We start from the raw sequence: 19,052 nt of genomic DNA, 5'->3' as shown, positions 1-19,052 counted from the left end.
GGGGGTCGGATCGTGGCGGGGGGGTGCTGGTTCGAGGCATGGAGGGGTGCTGGATTGCAGGGGGGGGTGCCGGATTGCGGGGGGCGGGTGCTCGTAAATCAAGCCATGCTCGGTTTCCGAGGCACCGATTTTGCAAATATTTTGCTCGTCTTGCAAAACACTCGCAAACCGGTGCACTCATAAACCGAGGTACCACTGTATATATATATATATATTTTTTTTTTCCTACTGTTTTTTATATAGGATTGTGTATTGATTAACTTGTGGAGTATTTCTTAGTATTCATATTTTAACACAAGTATTACATTAAATAACTCCTTAGCGTATTGAGTTTCTTTACTGAAACTTGTCATTAGTGTGCAAATTTTCACATAGAAGTGATAGAATGTCAATAGCACATGAAAATAATGTAATAATTAAGAGATAATTGGTGCTAAGTCATATATGGCTTTAATTACTGATAATTGGCACCAGGTTAGCAATTGCTTGCAACACTGCCCTTAGCTGGTATTCTAGAGCTTGCATGCCCACAATCAATCATGTGCAACTTTTAGGGGGGCAGGGGAGGGGGGCATGGACATGGGAACAGCATGGGCAGGTTATGGTGATGGCCAGGGTAATCAAATGCAGGTTATAGAATACTGAGAACAGTTTAGCATCTACACGTATGTCAGCCATTGAGCTGGCATAAGTGCTTGTACATAAATGGATACTTACACTAATATACTGGTATTCTATAATGTTATAGAATTCAGGCTTAGTGTGTTCTATCAGGGCACCTTATATTAAACATCATTTCTTGAATTTACCCCATGAATATGCACTATTAGAGCTCTTGGGGTCCAGATTAGGTAACTTAATTTTTTGGGGCACTTTCTGTAAATCCAAATAAGCAAATTCCTGGTCTATAGTAAATACTGCTGGTCAATATCCTTTCCAAGGTGTATGTCGGCTGAAATATTTTATTTTATCCCAGTTTTTCATTTGCTTTGTTTCATTTCATTTCATTTTTGTTTGTTTGTTTTATGTTGTTACATTTTAGTGTATGCTATTTCATTTTAACATGCACTAAAATGAGTCAGTATGCATGAAATGGGTTACTATGCGCTAGTGTAAAATCGAACATAATATAGTGTACTTGTGTGTATCATATAGTCAAGCAGGCCCTAGGGGTTCCTTATTCAGAAGAAACTATCTGGGTAGGAGTGGCTCTGCTCATATAATTCTCATTTTCTGGGTCTAACCTGGATTTTTCATGACATTTAATGGATGCTGCAAATCTGGGCAAACTGACTTGACACAATCTAGTTAATTTACAACAGAAAAAGACTGTTATAAGTTAACCAAGTAGCTATCTGGGTACTGCCATCAAATATCAGATAACTTCTAGTAGCTGTGCAAGACCCAAATATATGGTGCCAATATCTGGATATGGCCTAGGTCTGTATCAGTCCACAGTGGCTGCTAAAATTGTTGGTGAGCAATGTGAAATGAAAGGATACAAAAATGAACATCTTCAACCCCTTTCCTATTATTATGTTAGAAAATGAGAATATTTTCTAACAACCAGTTTAAATCTCCTTCGCTGTAACTTGAAGGGTTGATGAAGGTCAGAATGCTTAGATGTTCTCATACAGTGCATTCTAGTACTAATCGACTGCAAAGGACTATGGGATAGTTTGTCACAATGGAGATCTACTGTAATACCCATCCAGAATTCTTCTTTTGGGTCTCCAAAGCCAGCACTGTAGGCCTTCCAGTTCCTGTAGAAGTCTTCCTTCCCATCAGTTCGTCTCAGAAACACCTACAGGAGGGCAACATCAAAAGGTTCAAATTTGATAACCATAAGAATCATGGGTACTAGCTTGAACTGCAAGTAGATTGACATGCATTCAACAGTTCTGATTACTCAATTTTCCCCTTGCCTTTAGATAGCTTTGACATTCTATTTTGATAGTTGTTCTTTTGACCCCTTAATATTCATTCAGATTATGAGTTAGCATTTAGCTGTGCCTATCTTCCCTTCAGTACAGATGTCTTCATATTTTTGATGCTTTTAATTAATATTCTCTAGGTTCTTTACCCATCAATATTCTTAATTATCCTTTATCCTTCTGATATCTATATCTCTTCTTTCTTTCCCCTAAATACACTGAGGACTATAAACTTAAAGTTCCAGTATAATATCTTAGGACCATAGACTCCAATAACACGTGATTTAAGAATTCTTGTTATTACAAATTTTTGCTTATAAGAACAAGTTTTCAAAATCCCAATGATTTCCTGATTATTTCTATGATTTTAAGTCCATTTACAATAATCTTTTCAGCGTATCTTAAGAGTTTATTTCTAAGAAAAATGCAGTGGAATGTCTGGGAAAAGAAGTACTGGTATTTGCTCTTTGGCAAGAGGAGTACACGGCTTCCTAGCCATAAAAAAAACAACTTTTCAAAATGATTGAGGTGCTAAACTCAGTGGAAATTACTCCTCCCTGGACACATTCAAAGAATTTGCTCAATACTGGTGAATATGAAGAACCTAGAGAGCTGGATCCTATGTTCTTCTATGCCCCATTTAATATAGTAATGAAGTTTAGAATGCTACAGATATCTTAAGTACTCACAATCCAACCACCTCCATCGACACTCATGTCACAGTAGACATCCAAGGGCTCAGATTTGTTCCCATTCAAATAAATGGTGTAGACACCGGAAGCTGTTTCTCCATTTAAGAGAGCCTGAGAACAGTCCTTGGGATGTGAATAGAGGAGCCCAGCTGCACAGAGCAAGAGAGAAGAGAGAACTGGTTGTAAAAGATAGACCCATGAGTGCATGTATTCTCAAGCATGATTCATTTTTATAGAGAAAATGCAAATGGGAATTTCGGTGTTGAAATAAAAAGATAAGAACGCAATCAATTGCCAGTGCTCCAGCAAGGGTTACGCGTTTAGGTTCAGCAAATGGCTGGTGATGCTGAAATACTGCTTGAACTCATTTTTGTCCATTTGAATGCCACATCTGGTTTTATTAGCATGGACAGGATTTACAGTAATTGGTACTATTCCCATGGTGGTCCCTTGGACAACAAATAGTGAAGGTGATCAAAGGAAAGAAGAGCTGTCAACATCTAATCACCAATCAATGTTTCTTCTGAAAAGAACCAACTTGGCCAAGTTTCAGCATGCCACCTCCATTAGGGCTAGGCACCTTGGCCTGGATTTTCTAACCAGCGCTGATTTTTTTCATCACCGGTAGGTGCCCAAGCTCAGTAAAATATGCCATTTAAATTATGCTTTTAGCTAAGTTTCGAGGCATCTACTGATGCCTAAATAATCACCACCAGAATCGCTCCAATGTAGGCGCTTAAGGCCACTTATCGCCCCTGTGGGCGTGGCTAACACCGGAAGTGGCATTAGACGGCTTAAAGCGCCTATGGAGATGCAAGTCACATCAAAGGTAGGCGCCAGAAATGTAAGCCTGGAAAACCCTGGCCTACATTTCCGGCATCTACCTTTGTTGAAGGCACGATTCTGTAACTGGCACCATCATGTGATTGACACGTGATTGGTGCCCCCGCTCCCCCCTCCCCCCGTCAATGACACCGGTTATAGAATCCAGGCCTTACTTTTTTGTAGAATCAAATCTTATGAGTTAGGCACCTACCTTTCAAAATTAAAGTTGATTGTGAGGTGTTGAGTGCCAATATAGACACAAATTAAGCCTATTGCTCAATTAAATAAGGTGCCGATATCAGCACCTAACTTTGGGTGGACTTTACAGAATCAGGGCCAGAATGTTGTTATATATTTAATAAAAATATATCAATATAAGCTGAATATCTTAAATAAATATGTCCACACAAAAATGATACTACATTAATATCAGAGATTATATGTGCCACATTTCAATATCAGAGGACAAAGAGATAAGTGTTTTGAGTGTGGTAGACCTGCACTTGGTTTCAACTGCGAACTTCGGTGATTTTTTCAATATCAGAGGACAAAGAGATAAGTGCTTGTTTCCTATCTTTTGAAAATCTGTGTAAAGAATACCTACTTTAAAGTCTTAATAGTGATTACTGTAGGACATACAACGGAGTTTTTCTGAGACCAAGGATGTATTTCTTTATGGCAACTAAGTACTTGACATAGAAAGCTTCCCAGGTATATTCCTGAGAAACACTGAGGTCTTTTCTTCGTTTAAAGAAACGTGGCACATATAATCTCTGATATTAATGTAGATGAATATCATTTTTGTGTGGACATAGTTATATATTTAATACCAGGAGTACCTGCCAAGATAACCCAAAATTGTAAATGCAATAAATGTCACCTGGCTTGAAAATCCTCAGTGCTACTTGTTCTAAAGGGCAAAGACATTCCCTGTCCCTTTGAATTTTGATGTTAGCAAGCTGTTTCCCAGTCCTGGCAAGCACCATCTCAGTCCTTCTCATCATCATCAGGAACAAAACACCCTTCTATCAGCACTTCCATTCCCTTGTTAGTCATAACAAACCTTCAATGTCCTGAGGAAGACTGACAACCCCTACCCCTACACACACATTTAAGTCCCTTATGTCTTTGCTGTTCCTGAAATCCCTTAAATTGCTTGGAGCTGGCTAACTGATTATATTCAGCAGCACTTAATCAGCTAGTGCCACTGAATATTGGCATAAAATGGCCATTTTGGAGTTGGGCTAAAGAAGGATATTACCATAGTTAGATTGTGAGTCCATTGGGATAGACAAAGAAAATGTTGAGTACCTGATTACTATTCAATGTAAACAACCTTCAAAAAAGTGGTTAATAAATCCAAATTCAAATAAATAAGAGCAGAGTTGGGGAGAAGCTGGGAGGTATGCGGGTGCCAGTAATATTCAGTGCGGCACTAGCCCAATTAGCTATGTAGGTGCCAGTAGTGAATATCAGTTGACACTCAGATAACATTAGGTACCAGTCAATACACTTCCAGTACCCTCCATTCTCTCCCTCCTTCCCTGTAAGTCCAGATCCCCCTCCCTTTCCCAGTCAAGATCTAGATCCCCTCCCTGGCAAGGTTCAGACACCCTACCACTGTCCCCAACAATGAAAGGCCACTTTTCCATTCTTCATAGGTCCAAAGTCCTTGCCCAATCCCCCCAGTCTAGCTAAACCTCCCTAGGCCTACCTAAACTCCCTGGTGGTCCAATAGGGGACAGTATCGTGTGACTGCTATGAGAAGTTGCAGCAGCCATTTTGTTGAGGCAGTCACTAGAAAGGAGTGAGTGAGGCCCATTTGCTCCTCTGGACCATCAGGGAGTTTAGGGGGCCTGGGAAGGCCTATCATGACGGGATAGGTGTGTGTGTGTGTGTGTGTGTGAAATGGGGTCTTGACCACTGGGTGGGGCTGGGAGAGGGGAGCAAGATCAGAGCAGTGATGTGAGGGGGATTGGAGGGGCTGAGACCCCTCTGTTATATGGATCCAAGCTGATATTCAGCCTGGGCCCACAAAACTGCTCAGGGATAATTCTGCTCACATCAATCAGTGTTTTATAAAATGTTGACTACCGCGTGCTGAATATTGACGAGTTAGTCTTTATGTGAGTCCTTAGTTACCTAGAATTGCCAACTCCTTCTAAGTTGACTGAACAGCTTAGTCCATCTTGGATTTGCCTTATTGCATGCATGGAGTTGTAGTTCTCATTGTCACATCAGCTTTCCTTAGATAATCAGAATTACAACCCCATTCACGTCATACCAGAACTAAACTGGTCTGCTCAGCAGGGATGAGCTAACAATTTTAGTCCCCTGGCTAAATCCTTTTGAATACCATCCCCTTCTTGTCTTGAAACTGAATCTTGTAGGCTGAGAAACAAAAGCACATTGTGGCATTCATACTTGTGGTGAAGACTGTCTGAATAGCCTTGCTCTTCACTGATTTGTTTAATGCCTGGAGTTTCACAGTATAGTGGGTGGATGGACTTAGATCCTCCAGTCTATATGAAGTGGTGTCAGGACCCAGAACAACTTCCTGTAGGGGGGGAAGTGAAGAAGATGAGGATCATGGAAAAGTCTTTTTGTGCTTTTATTTTTTCATGTTATTGCTGCTTGTAACATACCTTTAGCCTAAATAAATACATGGTCACATGCAATAACATAACATTTGCATCATTTGGAGCCAGAAATGTTTGTATAAGGGGAATTGAATTATTGAAAGAAAACCTCAAAATAAACAATTAACACTGTCATGTTAAAACAAGCTTATAGAGTGGATATTTCTTGACATCTGCAATTCATTATCCATTATGGACTAAATTCTATATATGGCATCTAAAAAATTGGCACCCAAAAATATAACACTCGGTGCTATTCTAAAAATTATACTTACAGTTAGGCATGGTTTATAGCACTGTCTCTCAAACTGTGTGCCCTGAAGAGATTCGGGGTGTGCCATGAGAGATTCCAGAATTTTACTTTATTTTCAAAAATTCCCTTCTTAAGTATACACTAGAATAGATGACATGTACATTGCATATGCAAGAATCTGTCAATGTTATGAGCGTCTGTGTGCATAAGGATGCAACCGCCCAGATAAGCATCGTTCTTTGATGTGATTGGTTCATTAAAACTAATGGCAATTTTAGTTCTATTTTTTACGCAGTAGTTATCCTAACTTGAGCAACAAAGCAATCAAAGTTTTGTTAGTGTTTGGATTTTCTTATATTTGTGAACTTGGATTTTCAGCTATGACAGAAATTAAATTGAAAAAAAGAGAACGACTGCAGATGGTGGATGATGAAATGCAAAAACATGCAAATCCATTGCATTGATTAGCAATTCTATTCTATCTGCTTTAGTTTCACCATTGTTACCCATACATAGCTTAAAGAACTTTAAATAAATAACTCTCAAATTTAATTTGCCGGAGCTAAAAAAAAAAATTGAGAGACACTGGTTTATAGAATAGTGCCTAACTTTAGTGTGTAAACCAAAGTCAGACCTCACAAAGTTCAAATCACAATGCCACACAATAATGTAGTGTGGTAGCCGTCCTCACTGGAACATTTTTTGTAAATATTGAACTAATGTGCAACTTCTTGTTATGTCTTGTAATAAGTTATAAACATTTATAAAGTGTCAGTGCATTATTTATAAAGCATAATGGTCTCTATAGTTCTATTTAGTGCATAGTAAATAACTTAGCTTTAAACCGGGTCTGCCTCATTCCCCACCGACGCGTTTCAAAATTTTCTTCAGGGTTGGGGACAAAGAGAGCAGAACTATCCGGATTTTTAGCAAACGCTAAGTCTCTATGTTGATTGCTGGAGCAGTGGCCACTGCTCTCTCTGTCCCCAATCCCTGAAGAAAATTTTGAAACGTGTCGGTGGGAAATGAGGCAGACCCGGTTTAAAGCTAAGTTATTTACTATGCACTAAATAGAACTATAGAGACCATTATGCTTTATAAATAATGCACTGACACTTTATAAATGTTTATAACTTATTACAAGACATAACAAGAAGTTGCACATTAGTTCAATATTCACAAAAAATGTTCCAGTGAGGACGGCTACCACACTACTTTATTGTGTGGCATTCTGAGGAACTATTGTGATTTGAACATATATATAGTGGAGGTCTGACTTTGGTTTATATTATTTTGATATCTTTGTGCAAGTTTGCGATTTTGCATGTTCAACAATATGTAACTTTAGTGTGGCCATTTGCACCAACTGAATCGTGGTACAAATCCTCACGCCTACATTAAGCACAGATCCCCCTTTGTTCTATAACTATGCACATAAATTCTAGGAATGCCCCCAATCTACCAATGACCCTCTTTTTGGACTTGTGCATAAAATTGGGTGCGGAGCCCCCACCTAAATTTACGTGCATAACTTTTATTTAAATTCAATTAGTGCTACTAATTACTTGTTATAATGCCAATTAACCCTAATTGTCTTGTTATTCAATTAAGTTGTGCCCCCAAATGTGCATGTATAACTCAAAACACCGTATATAGAATACAAGGGTATTTGGGCAGGAGATTAATTTTATAACAGCATCTGTGGAAAAAATCTGTGGGAGGCAGAGAAAGGAAGGATTTTAGGGGGTGGATCTACAGTGGAGGGGTTGGATCATTGAATGATCTCCTCAATTTGTCCATCCCTCCAAGGATTTGAGTTCCAACAGTTTTCTTTCTAGGAAATACATGCTCTATAAATGTATACATTCTTGGGCTAATGTTCAAAGCAGAAGTACAGACATAGATTTGTTTTAAAAATTCAACAAAGCCCACGAAAGGAAAATGTGTGTACTTTTATGTACTCACACATTAGAAAATTATGAGATATGCTAATAAGCACATGAATGTTGGACATCTGGTGATTTGATTTATTTTCTGATAAATCATTCTGAAAACAGTTTAAAAAAAGAATCATTCAATCACTTTCTTCTAATCTAATTACAGCTCTTCATTTAGATTCTTCTGCTTTACCCTGTCTCGTGCTTCTGAGGTATCTACATATGAAATCTAAACATAGATAATTGATGCCATACCTTGACAGTTCCATCAACAGACTCGTAGATAAGGAGGAATCCAGTAATGATAGACCGTGGAGGTTTCCACGTCAGGAGCGCTGTTTCAGACTGAATTTCACTAGCAGACAGGTCCTTTGGAGCATCAAGAGCTATTAAAACAAGATGGCTATAGTAGTTACAAAATTATCCTGGGGTAAGGAGCAACACAGAATATGACATAAAGTAACCCTACATCCTTTTTTTACCCAGAGCTCTGTGAAGACACAGAATAACATTCTGCTATGGGATTTTTTTTTTAGTGCAGTCAGAATTTTGAATGTCAAAATATGTTTCTAATTGAAAAAACAATTAGCTTTGAGCATATGAATTCTTAGATTTTTGAGGGTGAAGGATGATGGATACACATATACCACATGTTTTGACAAACTTCCTGAACTGCTTGCAGACCTACCCGTGATATCTCTAATGACTGTTTTGCAGCCATGGCCCTCAAGCCTATTGTTACAAAGAAGCTTCATGTGGTTGTCTTTAGTCTCATAATTCATGAGTAAAAAAATGCACACAGAAACCAGGCATGGGGTGTTGAAAATTAAATCTCAGTGCCTATTTCCAATAGCTCATCTAACCCTACCTTTTATGCATCTCCTAACTTCATATGAGAATTGAAGGCAATTCCCTGTTTTTCTGCAGGGAATCAATTTAAGCCTGTGTTATCTGATTTTAGTGAAGCAGCGGAGAGAGGAAAGAGTACAAAATGCAAAGAACTTTAATAGGTGGCTGAAAGTCTGATGTCAAGAAGGCTTTAGTTGCATTGGAAGATGGGGATTGCCATGGACTCATAGCTGGATAGCAATAACCACAAACGCTCAGTCTAAGCAACAAAAATCAGAATCTGCAAGCCATGATGTTGGAGGCAGACTTGGATATTGCTGAAATCACAGAGACATTGTTCTGTGATTTCCATGGATAGGATTCAAACATACCAGGCTAAAATCTTTTTAGGAAGGACAGAGATGGTTGAAAAGTCAGAGGAGTAGTTCTTTTTGTGATTGACATGCAGGGGGCCTGGGGACAGGAAAAAGTGATATGGATCACTCAATTGCAGAAAATTATTAAAGATCTGGTTGCAGATAGTCAAAGGTTGGAAAAGAAAGGAGAGGTGCTATTGCTGATTTCAAATTGCTGGATGTGGACTGGAAAGTTCTGTCTGCAGAATCAGAAAGAAGTAGAGAGATCATGGATGCCTTTCGGGGGCTATGCTCAGTCAAATGGTCATGGAAACCATGAGGGGGAAAGCGATACTGGATCTTGTACTCAAAAGTGGAGAAAAAGTCTCTAATGTCTGATTGGGTGCCAACCTGGGAAACAGGGATCATCAAATGGTTTGCTTTGATATAACAGCTAAATTGGAGCTAATAGAATGGAAGGACATAAGAGAAGTGGAAAAACAGTGGTCCAAGCTAAAAGAAGCAATAAAAATGGCTCCTGAACTTTATGTGAAGAAAATAAATAAAAACAAGAGAAAATGGAAACTGATATGGTTCTCCAAACTAGTGGCGAAGATAATAGAGGTAAAAGAGTTGGCATTCATAAAATATTTAAAAAAAACTCAAGAAGAGGCATACAGAAAGGAATACCGGACAAAACTGAAAGAAGCCAAGAGAGAGAGATATGTCTGGTGAAAGCACAAGTGGAAGAGCAAATGGCTAGAAATGTAAAATAGGGAGACAAAAATTTTTCAGGTATATTAGTGAAAGGAGGAAGACAGAAATGGAATTGAGAGACTGAAAGAAGCGATGAATCACTATGTAGAGAGAAAAGAGGAAAAAGCAAACATGCTAAACAAATACTTCTGTGTTCACAGTAGAATATCCTAGATTGGCTGGTAAAGTTACACGTGAGAATGGAGTGGATACCGTACCTTTCATGGAAGTGTTTATGAATAGCTTGAAAAACTGAAGTTGGACAAAGCCAAGGGACTGGACGGGATCCATCCCAGGATATTGAGGGAACTCAGAGAGGTTCTTCAATAAACACGGGACTGGAGAAAAGTGGATGTGGTCACAGAGATGAAGCAGGTAAGCCTCACATTGGTTATTGAAAAAGTAATGGAAGCATTGCTGAAGGAAAGAATAGTGAATTTCTTAGAATCTAATTGATTACAAGATCCAAGGTAACTTGAATTTAATAAAGGTAAATTATGTCAAATGAATCTGATTGAATTCTTTGATTGGGTGACCAGAGAATTGGATCAAAGATGTGTGCTAGGTGTCATTTACTTAGATTTCAGCAAAACCTTTGACACAGATCCTCAAAAAAGGCTCTTGAATAAACTTGACAGGCTGAAGTTAGGGCCCAAAGTGCTGAACTGGTTAGAAACTGGTTGACAGACAGATGCCAGAGGATGTAAATGGAATTTGCTTGGAGGAAGGAAAGGTGAGTAGTGGAGTGCCTCTGGGATCGGTGCTGGGGCCGATTCTGTTCAATATGTTTGTGAGCAACATTGCCAAATGGCTAAAAGGATTATACCAAGATTTGTAACAGAGTGGACACCCTGGAGGGAGTAGAAAACATGAAAAAGGATCTACAAAAGTTGGAAGAATGGGAGGGAGCCATATGTTCTGGGAAGTATTCACAGACGGGGAGAAGGACCTTGGGGTGATAATATCTGAGGATCTAAAGGCAATGAATCAGTGTGATAAGCCGGTAACTGTAGCCAGAAGGATGCTAGGCTGTATAGAAAGAGGAGTAACCAGCAGAAGGGAGGTGTTGATGACCTTGTATAGGTCTTTGGTAAGGCCACATTTGGAGTATTGTGTTCAGTTCTGGAGGCCATATCTTGTGAAGGATATAAAAAGACTTGAAGTGGTCCAGAGGAAGGCATCGAAAATGGTAAGGGGTTTTAACTAAAAGAAGTATGAGAAGAGACTGGAAGACCTAAATATGTATACTCTGGAGGAATGGATGACAGGGGAGATATGATACAGATGTTTAAATAATTCAAAAGTATTAATATAAAACCAAATCTTTTCCAGAAAAGGGAAAACAGTAAAACTAGAGGACATAACTTGAGGTTGCAGGAAGGAAGACTTAGAAGTAGTGTTAGGAAATTATTTTTCATGGAAAGGATGGTGGACGCCTGGAATGTCCTCCCAAGGGAAGTGGTGGAGTGGAAAACGGTGATGGAATTCAAAAAAGCGTGGGATAAACACAAAAGATCTCTAATTAGAAAATGAATGGTATAAATTAAAGAACTAAGGCTGGTATTGGACAGACTTGTGCTGTCTGTGTCCCATATATGGTGATTTAGTGTAGGATGAGCTGGAGAGGTTATGAGTGGGAACAGCACTAGCTTGGAACATGAAGACTTTACTGGCCAGTACTTGAAAGGTACTGTATTATAGAACCAAATCTTTATCAGAGAAGAGAAAATGGTAAAACTAGAAGGCATAAATTGAGGTTGCAGGGTGGTAGCTTAAGAGAAATGTTAAGAAATTATTTTCCATGGAGAGGGTGGTTGATGCCTGGAATGCCCTCCTAAGGGAGGTAGTGGAAAGGAAATGGTGACAGAATTCAAAAAAGCATGGGATAAACACACAGGATCTCTAATTAAAAAATGAATGCCATAAATTGAAAAACTAAGGTCGGTACTGGTCAGACCTGCACTGTCTCTGTCCCATATTTGGCGATTCAGTATAGGATGGGCTGGGGAGGGCATTGATGTGAACTCCAGTAACTTGGAATATGAGAACATTGCTGCGTGGACTTTACGGTATGAGGACTTTATGGTTTGAATCCCACAAACAATGATGCAAGCTTTGATGGCAACTCTAGTAGTTGGAACCTAAGAGCAGTACCAGGTGGAGTTTATGGTCTATGCCCAGAAATATCAAAGAAAAATAGACAATTTAATTTAATCTAATCATGAATTAATAATGGGCAGACTGGATGGACCATTTGGGTCTTTATCTGCTGTTATTTACTATGCTATGTTATGTTACTATCAATATTCCCATTTCCAAGGCAAAGCTTAATAGTAGTGTATGGAGATTCTGCTTTCATAACAATATTGTAGTTGTATATGGTATCTATACTGTACCTGTTGTGAATTTGGTGGATATTGTTGCACTTCTATGTGGTCCTTTCACTGCATACATCCTCAATGTATATTCTGTTGCAGGTTGAAGACCGACAATCTCACTTTCCACAATATTTCCAGAAACTGTCTCACTCTTTTCTGGAGCTGTATAGTAGACATAAATGGGTACAAGTAAATTATCATAGGAGGCAAAGTTATCAACAAGGACTATCATTAAGGGGGGGAGGCGTTATCAATCTGGGATACTATTAAGATGTGTTATTATACAGTTAACCTCAATTATTAATAACTAGATCTCATTGAATAAAATTGGACCTGTACTAAAATAGTACGAGTTAATGCTAAAATACGAAGGTCATTTCATAAATAATGCACAGGTTGGCAATATTGGAGAGTGGATGATGCAATTGCAGTAAAACTTGTTTCACTTTCCCTTCAGTGCTCTGTAGTGTACATAGTGTGGCTGTGACAAATGTGGGAAATGGAGGCTGCAGGTGTCTCGGGTTATGTATTTGTTGACAATCAGAGGTCGTATATTAAGATTGAAATTCTACATGGCAAAAACTTGACAGAAATCCACAGAGCGTTATATGAATTTGTGCTGAGTTAACAGTGGACTGTAGTACAGTTTCTTGGTGGGCAACTCATTTTCAGAGTGATCGTGTGAGCATAGATGATCATACAAGACCAGGAAGGCCAAAATCAACAACCGATGAATAATGTGTGAAACTCGTGGTTGATGCTCTTGAACAAGATTATTATGCAACATACGAGGAACTTTCTGAAACCACAGGAAATCCATCGCCATCAGTATACCGAATTCTGACAAATTATTTTAAAAAGTGAAAAATTTCTACGCGATTGCTCTTCCACTTCTAGACTGCTGAACAACAGCAAAGATGCCAGGACAATGCAACCATGCTGAAACAAAGATTCGACGTTGAAGGTCAGGCATTATTGAATCGCGTTGTTGCTATTGATGAAATGTGGGTCAGAGAGACGGAGCTGAAATCACAATCCAACGAGTGGAGAGCTCAAACATCCCCATGACCAAAAAAATTTTGATAAGCTCAATCAAAAGTCAAACAAATGATGATTTTTGCTTATGATCATGAAGACATCAAAATCACAGACAAAGTTCCATGTGGAAGAAGTGTCACAGCAGTGTATTATCATGATTTTTTGCAATAAATGCACAGAAAAATGCACAAAACCCGACCTCAGTTGCTCTTGGCTGGGCCACTCATTCTTCACAACAACGCTCGCCCGCCTATAGGGAATGTCGTCATTGAAAAACTACATGAATACGGCTGGGAGGTGTTACCTCATGCTGCCTACAGTCCAAATATGAGTCCACCAGACTTTGACCTTTTTCCAAAGTTGAAACAACCTATGTGTGGACATCGTTTTGCATCTCTGGAAGAGCTTTCTTCTGCCGCTACCTGAGCCATTTGGCTACTAAACAAAACGGTGTCTTGGATGCAATAATGAAGTTTAATGGTAGTTCAGGTTGATAATTACACTCCTGAGTGGATTTTCTAGATCCTTCACAGACTAATACCACAAATTAGACCAGGTTTGTCCAAGTTCCATCCTCAAGGGCTGCAAACAGGCTAGATATACAAGATATTCCTAAAAAACATGCTTGAAAGCAATTTGTGACTAAGACTGGAGGGAGTGCTAACTAGTGGCATCTGGTGACGGAGAAAGAAATTTGTATTCCTGACTTCCATCTGCCTCCAGCTCTTTTTCTGCTACCAGTGCTGCGAATTGGGTAGGCATTATGGACCCCCCCTGTGACATCATATAGGGTCCTTTCCCTCTGGCTGAAAACTCTGAAGCTCTTGTGGCACATGGCCACAAGGCATGGCCTAAGAGGCAGTTAAGGTCCCTTGGAGCCTCGGGGAGAGTCGAGGAGATAAGGTGGTTGTAAGTTATACAATTTTCCATTTAATATAGAAAGAAGTCTTATTCTTTTTCCGTGGGGAAACGTAAGGGTAAAAGTAAAATTTCTTCCCCTGTATCATCAGGTCCAATGGATCATCATGCGACTTCTCTTAATTCAAACCCTTTTCAGATTATTAGATCTGAAGTTTCAGGAGCTTCTCTTAGCTCTCCTGATAGAACTCCCTCCTGATTCTCCTGCAGATCTGGGTCCCGTAGAAGGTCCCAGAGCTTCGGACGAAGCTTCTGAGCCTCAAACCAATCTAAAACTTTCCCTTTCTAAATTGCCTCAAATTTCTTTAGTTGAATTGGAAGGGTTTGAAGGCTCAGATGAAAATCAGCAGGAAGTTTCCCTTAAAGATTTGTGGCAATTAAAAGTCAAAATAGAGAAATTATTGAAGTCTGTAGTTACTCAACCCATGTATTTTCCAAAGAGGTTATAGAAAAGTTAGAAAATGTGGACTCAAATTTTAGAAAATTAGTTATCCGCATTGCAAACGCTGAAAATCAGGTTTCTGGCCTGCATTCATTCTCCACTTCTTATATGAAAGATTTCCATTTAATACATATGAACCTTGAAGTAGTGGAGAATGGCACAAGGTCTAGAAATCTGAGAATGGTTAATTTTCCAAAAACCCACTTAATGTCTCCTGAGGAGATATTGGAGGTTACTGAACCTGAGAAAGTTCCAATAGCAACTCTTTATTATATTCCAAAGAAAAAAAAAATTGCAATGGAACAAGGGATAAATCTGTTAGTTTCTGTAGACATAAACTTGACCGATTTTCTTGAGGACTTTCAAGATATAATACAGTCAAGAGCTACTCTTTTGGTAACATGTTTAAATGAGAGTGACAAAGTTTCAATTATGAAATTATATTTAAAAAATAAGGATGCAGTGTTTTGCGGTGCAAAAATTCAAATATTTCCAGATGTGGCCAAATCAACCCAGCTCAGAAGAAAACCTTTTTTGGCTTTGAAATCTAGAACTGGAGCCACTGCTGGAGCCACTTTTTAAAAAATTTCCCTGCAAATTCTCGGTAACATTACAGAATAAGGATTATATTTTTTGGGACCCTATTTACCTAGATCAATTCCATAAGTCTAGTGGAAAATAACTTTTCTTTATATTTTGTTATTGTACAGATTTCTAACAAGGAGTTAAGTGAGGTAACGCCTAATAAGTAAGGATAGTTTTATCCTTTAGATTTTCCTTTTATAATAGTAAGAAATATAGATGTACTCCCTTCCAATGACGAGGACTTGATGGGATTTCCTATATCTTGAATAAGATTTAAAAATAATGTATTTTACCCCCTCTTTTACTAAGGTGCGCTAACCGCTAACGCATCAACCTTTAGTGCGTGCTAAATCGATTAGCGCGCGCTAATCAGTTAGCACACCTTAGTACAAGAGGGCCTTAGTTTTCTTGGATTTCCATATCTTATATGTATGATTGATACACTGTTAAAACTTAGATGGGCGCCTCCATAATAGGTACCTAACATTAGGTGCCAGTTACAGAATTTGGGCCCTATTGCCCAATTAATTTTTATTTTTTTCAATTATGAGTTTATTAAATCTCATAATTGAAGCCAATTTACTGATTACGGTAAGTTGTGTGTCTAACTTTAGGTACCTACTTATTTAGGCACCCTTTATAGAATTTTCCTCTTAATGCTTACATTCCATAAGAGCAAAATACCTCGTTTCATCTAATTTCATGGGAGGAAACCTCTTCTTCCCTCCTCACATGCAAATGCACATAGACTGAGGAGCTTCATGCACACCTGCAATGCTGTACAGGAATGTAGCATCTCTTCGGTAACCTGTTCAAACTGAAGGAGAATAATCATTGTATTGTCTTACCATTCTCGGTGCCATAGGTAAGGACATAAGAGTCCACAGAAGCGATGGCTGGCTGCCAGAGGGCCAAAACTTCAGCATCTGTGATGTTGACTACCATTAGGCCTGATGGCCCATCAAGAGCTGGAAGGACAATAATATATCGTTTAAGAATTAGGAATATATAGATTTTGAGAATGATCAGAGATTTATCAATCATCTTCATCACCTATTTTTATTTCTATACAGCCTTTCTACTTTACTCGTAACAGTGCTTAAGATTTCCCATAAGCACACTCTCCCACCAGACCACCTTAAGAGGCCTAGACCAGAGTTTAGTCAGGAGGGCATGGTTCCATCTAGGGGAAATAAAAAGCACAAGATTGGACCCAGAAGAAGGGAAGGAGCAACCAGGATTGCAAGGAAATAAGAAAAGAATTGCAGCTGGCAAGGTAGGAACTAAAGTAGAGAATGACACGGTGACAAAATTCATCACCGTTCCCGTCCCCGCGGATAACCACGGGAAATAATCCCATGTCATTTTCTAGTGTCTATTTCAACCTAAGTCCTTCTATACCAGTATTCTTCAAAGCAAAGCTGGCGGGTCAGTGGATGTGGCCATTCATACTCTGATTCTTCCCTCTCTCTTTAAAGAATGACATGAAGATGGTTTCCTGTGGTTATCCGCGGGGACGGGAACGGTGATGAGTTTTGTCACCGTGTCATTCTCTAGTAGGAAGCTAAGTTTGTGCTTTGTGAGGAGGATTGCCAGGGACCTAAGGGGAGGATTTAAAGGACATAAGTGAAGGACTCCTCAACTTTAGGAAAGCAATGAACACACAACTCTTCACCTAACTCCCCTGCCCATGACAGATGAATGTATATTTGTACCAGATCCCTGGTATGTGTCACATTAGGAAAACTGTATTGAAAAAATCCTGCAGTGTAACTATGGAAATTTTAACCTGTACATTGTCTAAGGGCTCCTTATACGAAGGTGCGCTAGTGTTTTTATCGCATGCACTGGATTAGCGCGCACTAGCTGAAAATCTACTGCCTGCTCAAAATGAGGCGGTAGCAGCTAGCACATGCGGCAATTTAGCGCACGCTATTCCACACGTTAAGCCCCTAGCGCACCGTCGTAAAAGAAGCCCTAAGTGTGTCAAATTGGGATACAGCTATTTTCTGCTGTCAGCACCTAGTTTTATGACCTTTAGTTTGCTTTTCCAACATTTAATTTTAGTGGTTTACTTTCACTTTTCTTTATTTGCATGCTTTATATTGGAAATGCATCCTTTCAAGTATTAGCTTCTATTTCCTGGTGTTAGCCCACTGTATCTCTAGGTGTGACCTTTGTTTCTATATAAATATTTGAGGATGAGATTTTTTTTATCTTATGAACCTGTACATTTTGTTTTCTATAGTTTTCTATAGTTTTTACCATATTTTTCACTTCATAAGACACACTTTTTTCCATCTAAAAGTGGATAGAAATGTCAGTGCGTCTTATGCAGCAACGATACATTTTTTTAAATACCCCCTACTCATCCCATCGTACCTTTTTAAATGTCCCATTGTTGGAGGTACACAGGCTGACTGCCACCTGCCCCCTGCTGCTGCTCCTCGCCCGCCTGTCTGCCTGTTGCCACTGAGGCGCTGTTTCCTGCTCGCCTCCATTGCACCACAACTCTAGGAAGGAAAGGGCCAGTATGCAGCGATTGCAACATCGCTGGCCCACAAGCCTTCCCATGACATCAGAACTGATGGGCTGGTGACGTGCAATCACTGCATGCTAGCCCTTACCTTTCCTTCTTGGAGTTGCGTTGAGTGGCGGCAGACTGGGAGCAGAGGAGGAGGAATCAGTGGCGGTAGGCAGGCTTCGGCACCACAGGGAGGGAGGAAGGCAGGCTTCGGTGCCGCAGAAAGGGAGGAACGCAGGCTTTGGCACTGCAGGGAGGGAGGACGAAGGACAAAGACTGGAAGGCAGTGAGGGGGATGGGATACAAACTCAGGACATGGGAGGGAGGGAGGGAGGGAGGATGAAGGAGAAAGGCTGGAAGGCAGTGAGGGGGAGGGGGCATGAACCCGGGACATGGGAGGGAGGGAGGGAGGGAGGACGAAGGAGAAAGGCTGGAAGGCAGTGAGGGGGAGGGGGCACAAACTTGGGACATGGGAGGGAGGGAATAGAAAGGGACAATCATTGGGCCTGAGTGAAGAAAGAAAGGAAGGAAGAAAGGAAGGAGACTCATGAAATCATAAATCAACAAAGGTAGGAAAAATGATTTTATTTTCAATTTAGTGATCAAAATGTGTCAGTTTTGAGAATTTATTTCTGCTGTTTGTATTGTGTGTAAATGAAAAATGAAAGGACCAGAGTGCAGAGCCTGGCAGGGAAGGGGAAACAGGGTGCAGAGCCTGGCAGGGAGTGAGGGGGGCTGGGTTCAGAGCCTGGTATATATTAGTACACAATTTGGTTCAGAATGATTTTTTTCTTGTTTCCCTACTCTAAATCTAGGGTGTCGATAAGTAGGTGTCGATAAGTGTTCCTGCAGTAATTCTTTTTAATGGCCACGTGCAACAGCGGAGAAGACAGAAAACGAACCAAACTTCAATAGTGTCTTGTAGAAACAGATTTATTTGTTCCAAG

General features: G+C 39.7%; 1 protein-coding gene across 5 annotated transcripts in view; it reads right to left on the bottom strand.

The window, feature by feature from the left end:
- The window catches only part of TNC (tenascin C), a 267,005-nt gene that overhangs the window by 17,023 nt on the left and 230,930 nt on the right, over positions 1-19,052 (bottom strand). For all 5 annotated transcript variants that reach the window (XM_033960452.1, XM_033960454.1, XM_033960453.1 and 2 more), the window contains 6 exons: positions 16,430-16,549; positions 12,617-12,760; positions 8,536-8,666; positions 5,876-6,008; positions 2,624-2,775; positions 1,708-1,804 (listed from right to left, as the gene is read on the bottom strand). In XM_033960452.1, coding sequence (XP_033816343.1) covers positions 1,708-1,804; positions 2,624-2,775; positions 5,876-6,008; positions 8,536-8,666; positions 12,617-12,760; positions 16,430-16,549 — 777 coding nt within the window. The remainder of the gene's footprint in view (positions 1-1,707; positions 1,805-2,623; positions 2,776-5,875; positions 6,009-8,535; positions 8,667-12,616; positions 12,761-16,429; positions 16,550-19,052) is intronic.

This window comes from Geotrypetes seraphini, chromosome 10, assembly GCF_902459505.1.
Source record: "Geotrypetes seraphini chromosome 10, aGeoSer1.1, whole genome shotgun sequence".
Taxonomy (NCBI): domain Eukaryota; kingdom Metazoa; phylum Chordata; class Amphibia; order Gymnophiona; family Dermophiidae; genus Geotrypetes; species Geotrypetes seraphini.
This window is presented reverse-complemented; position numbering and strand designations above follow the sequence as displayed.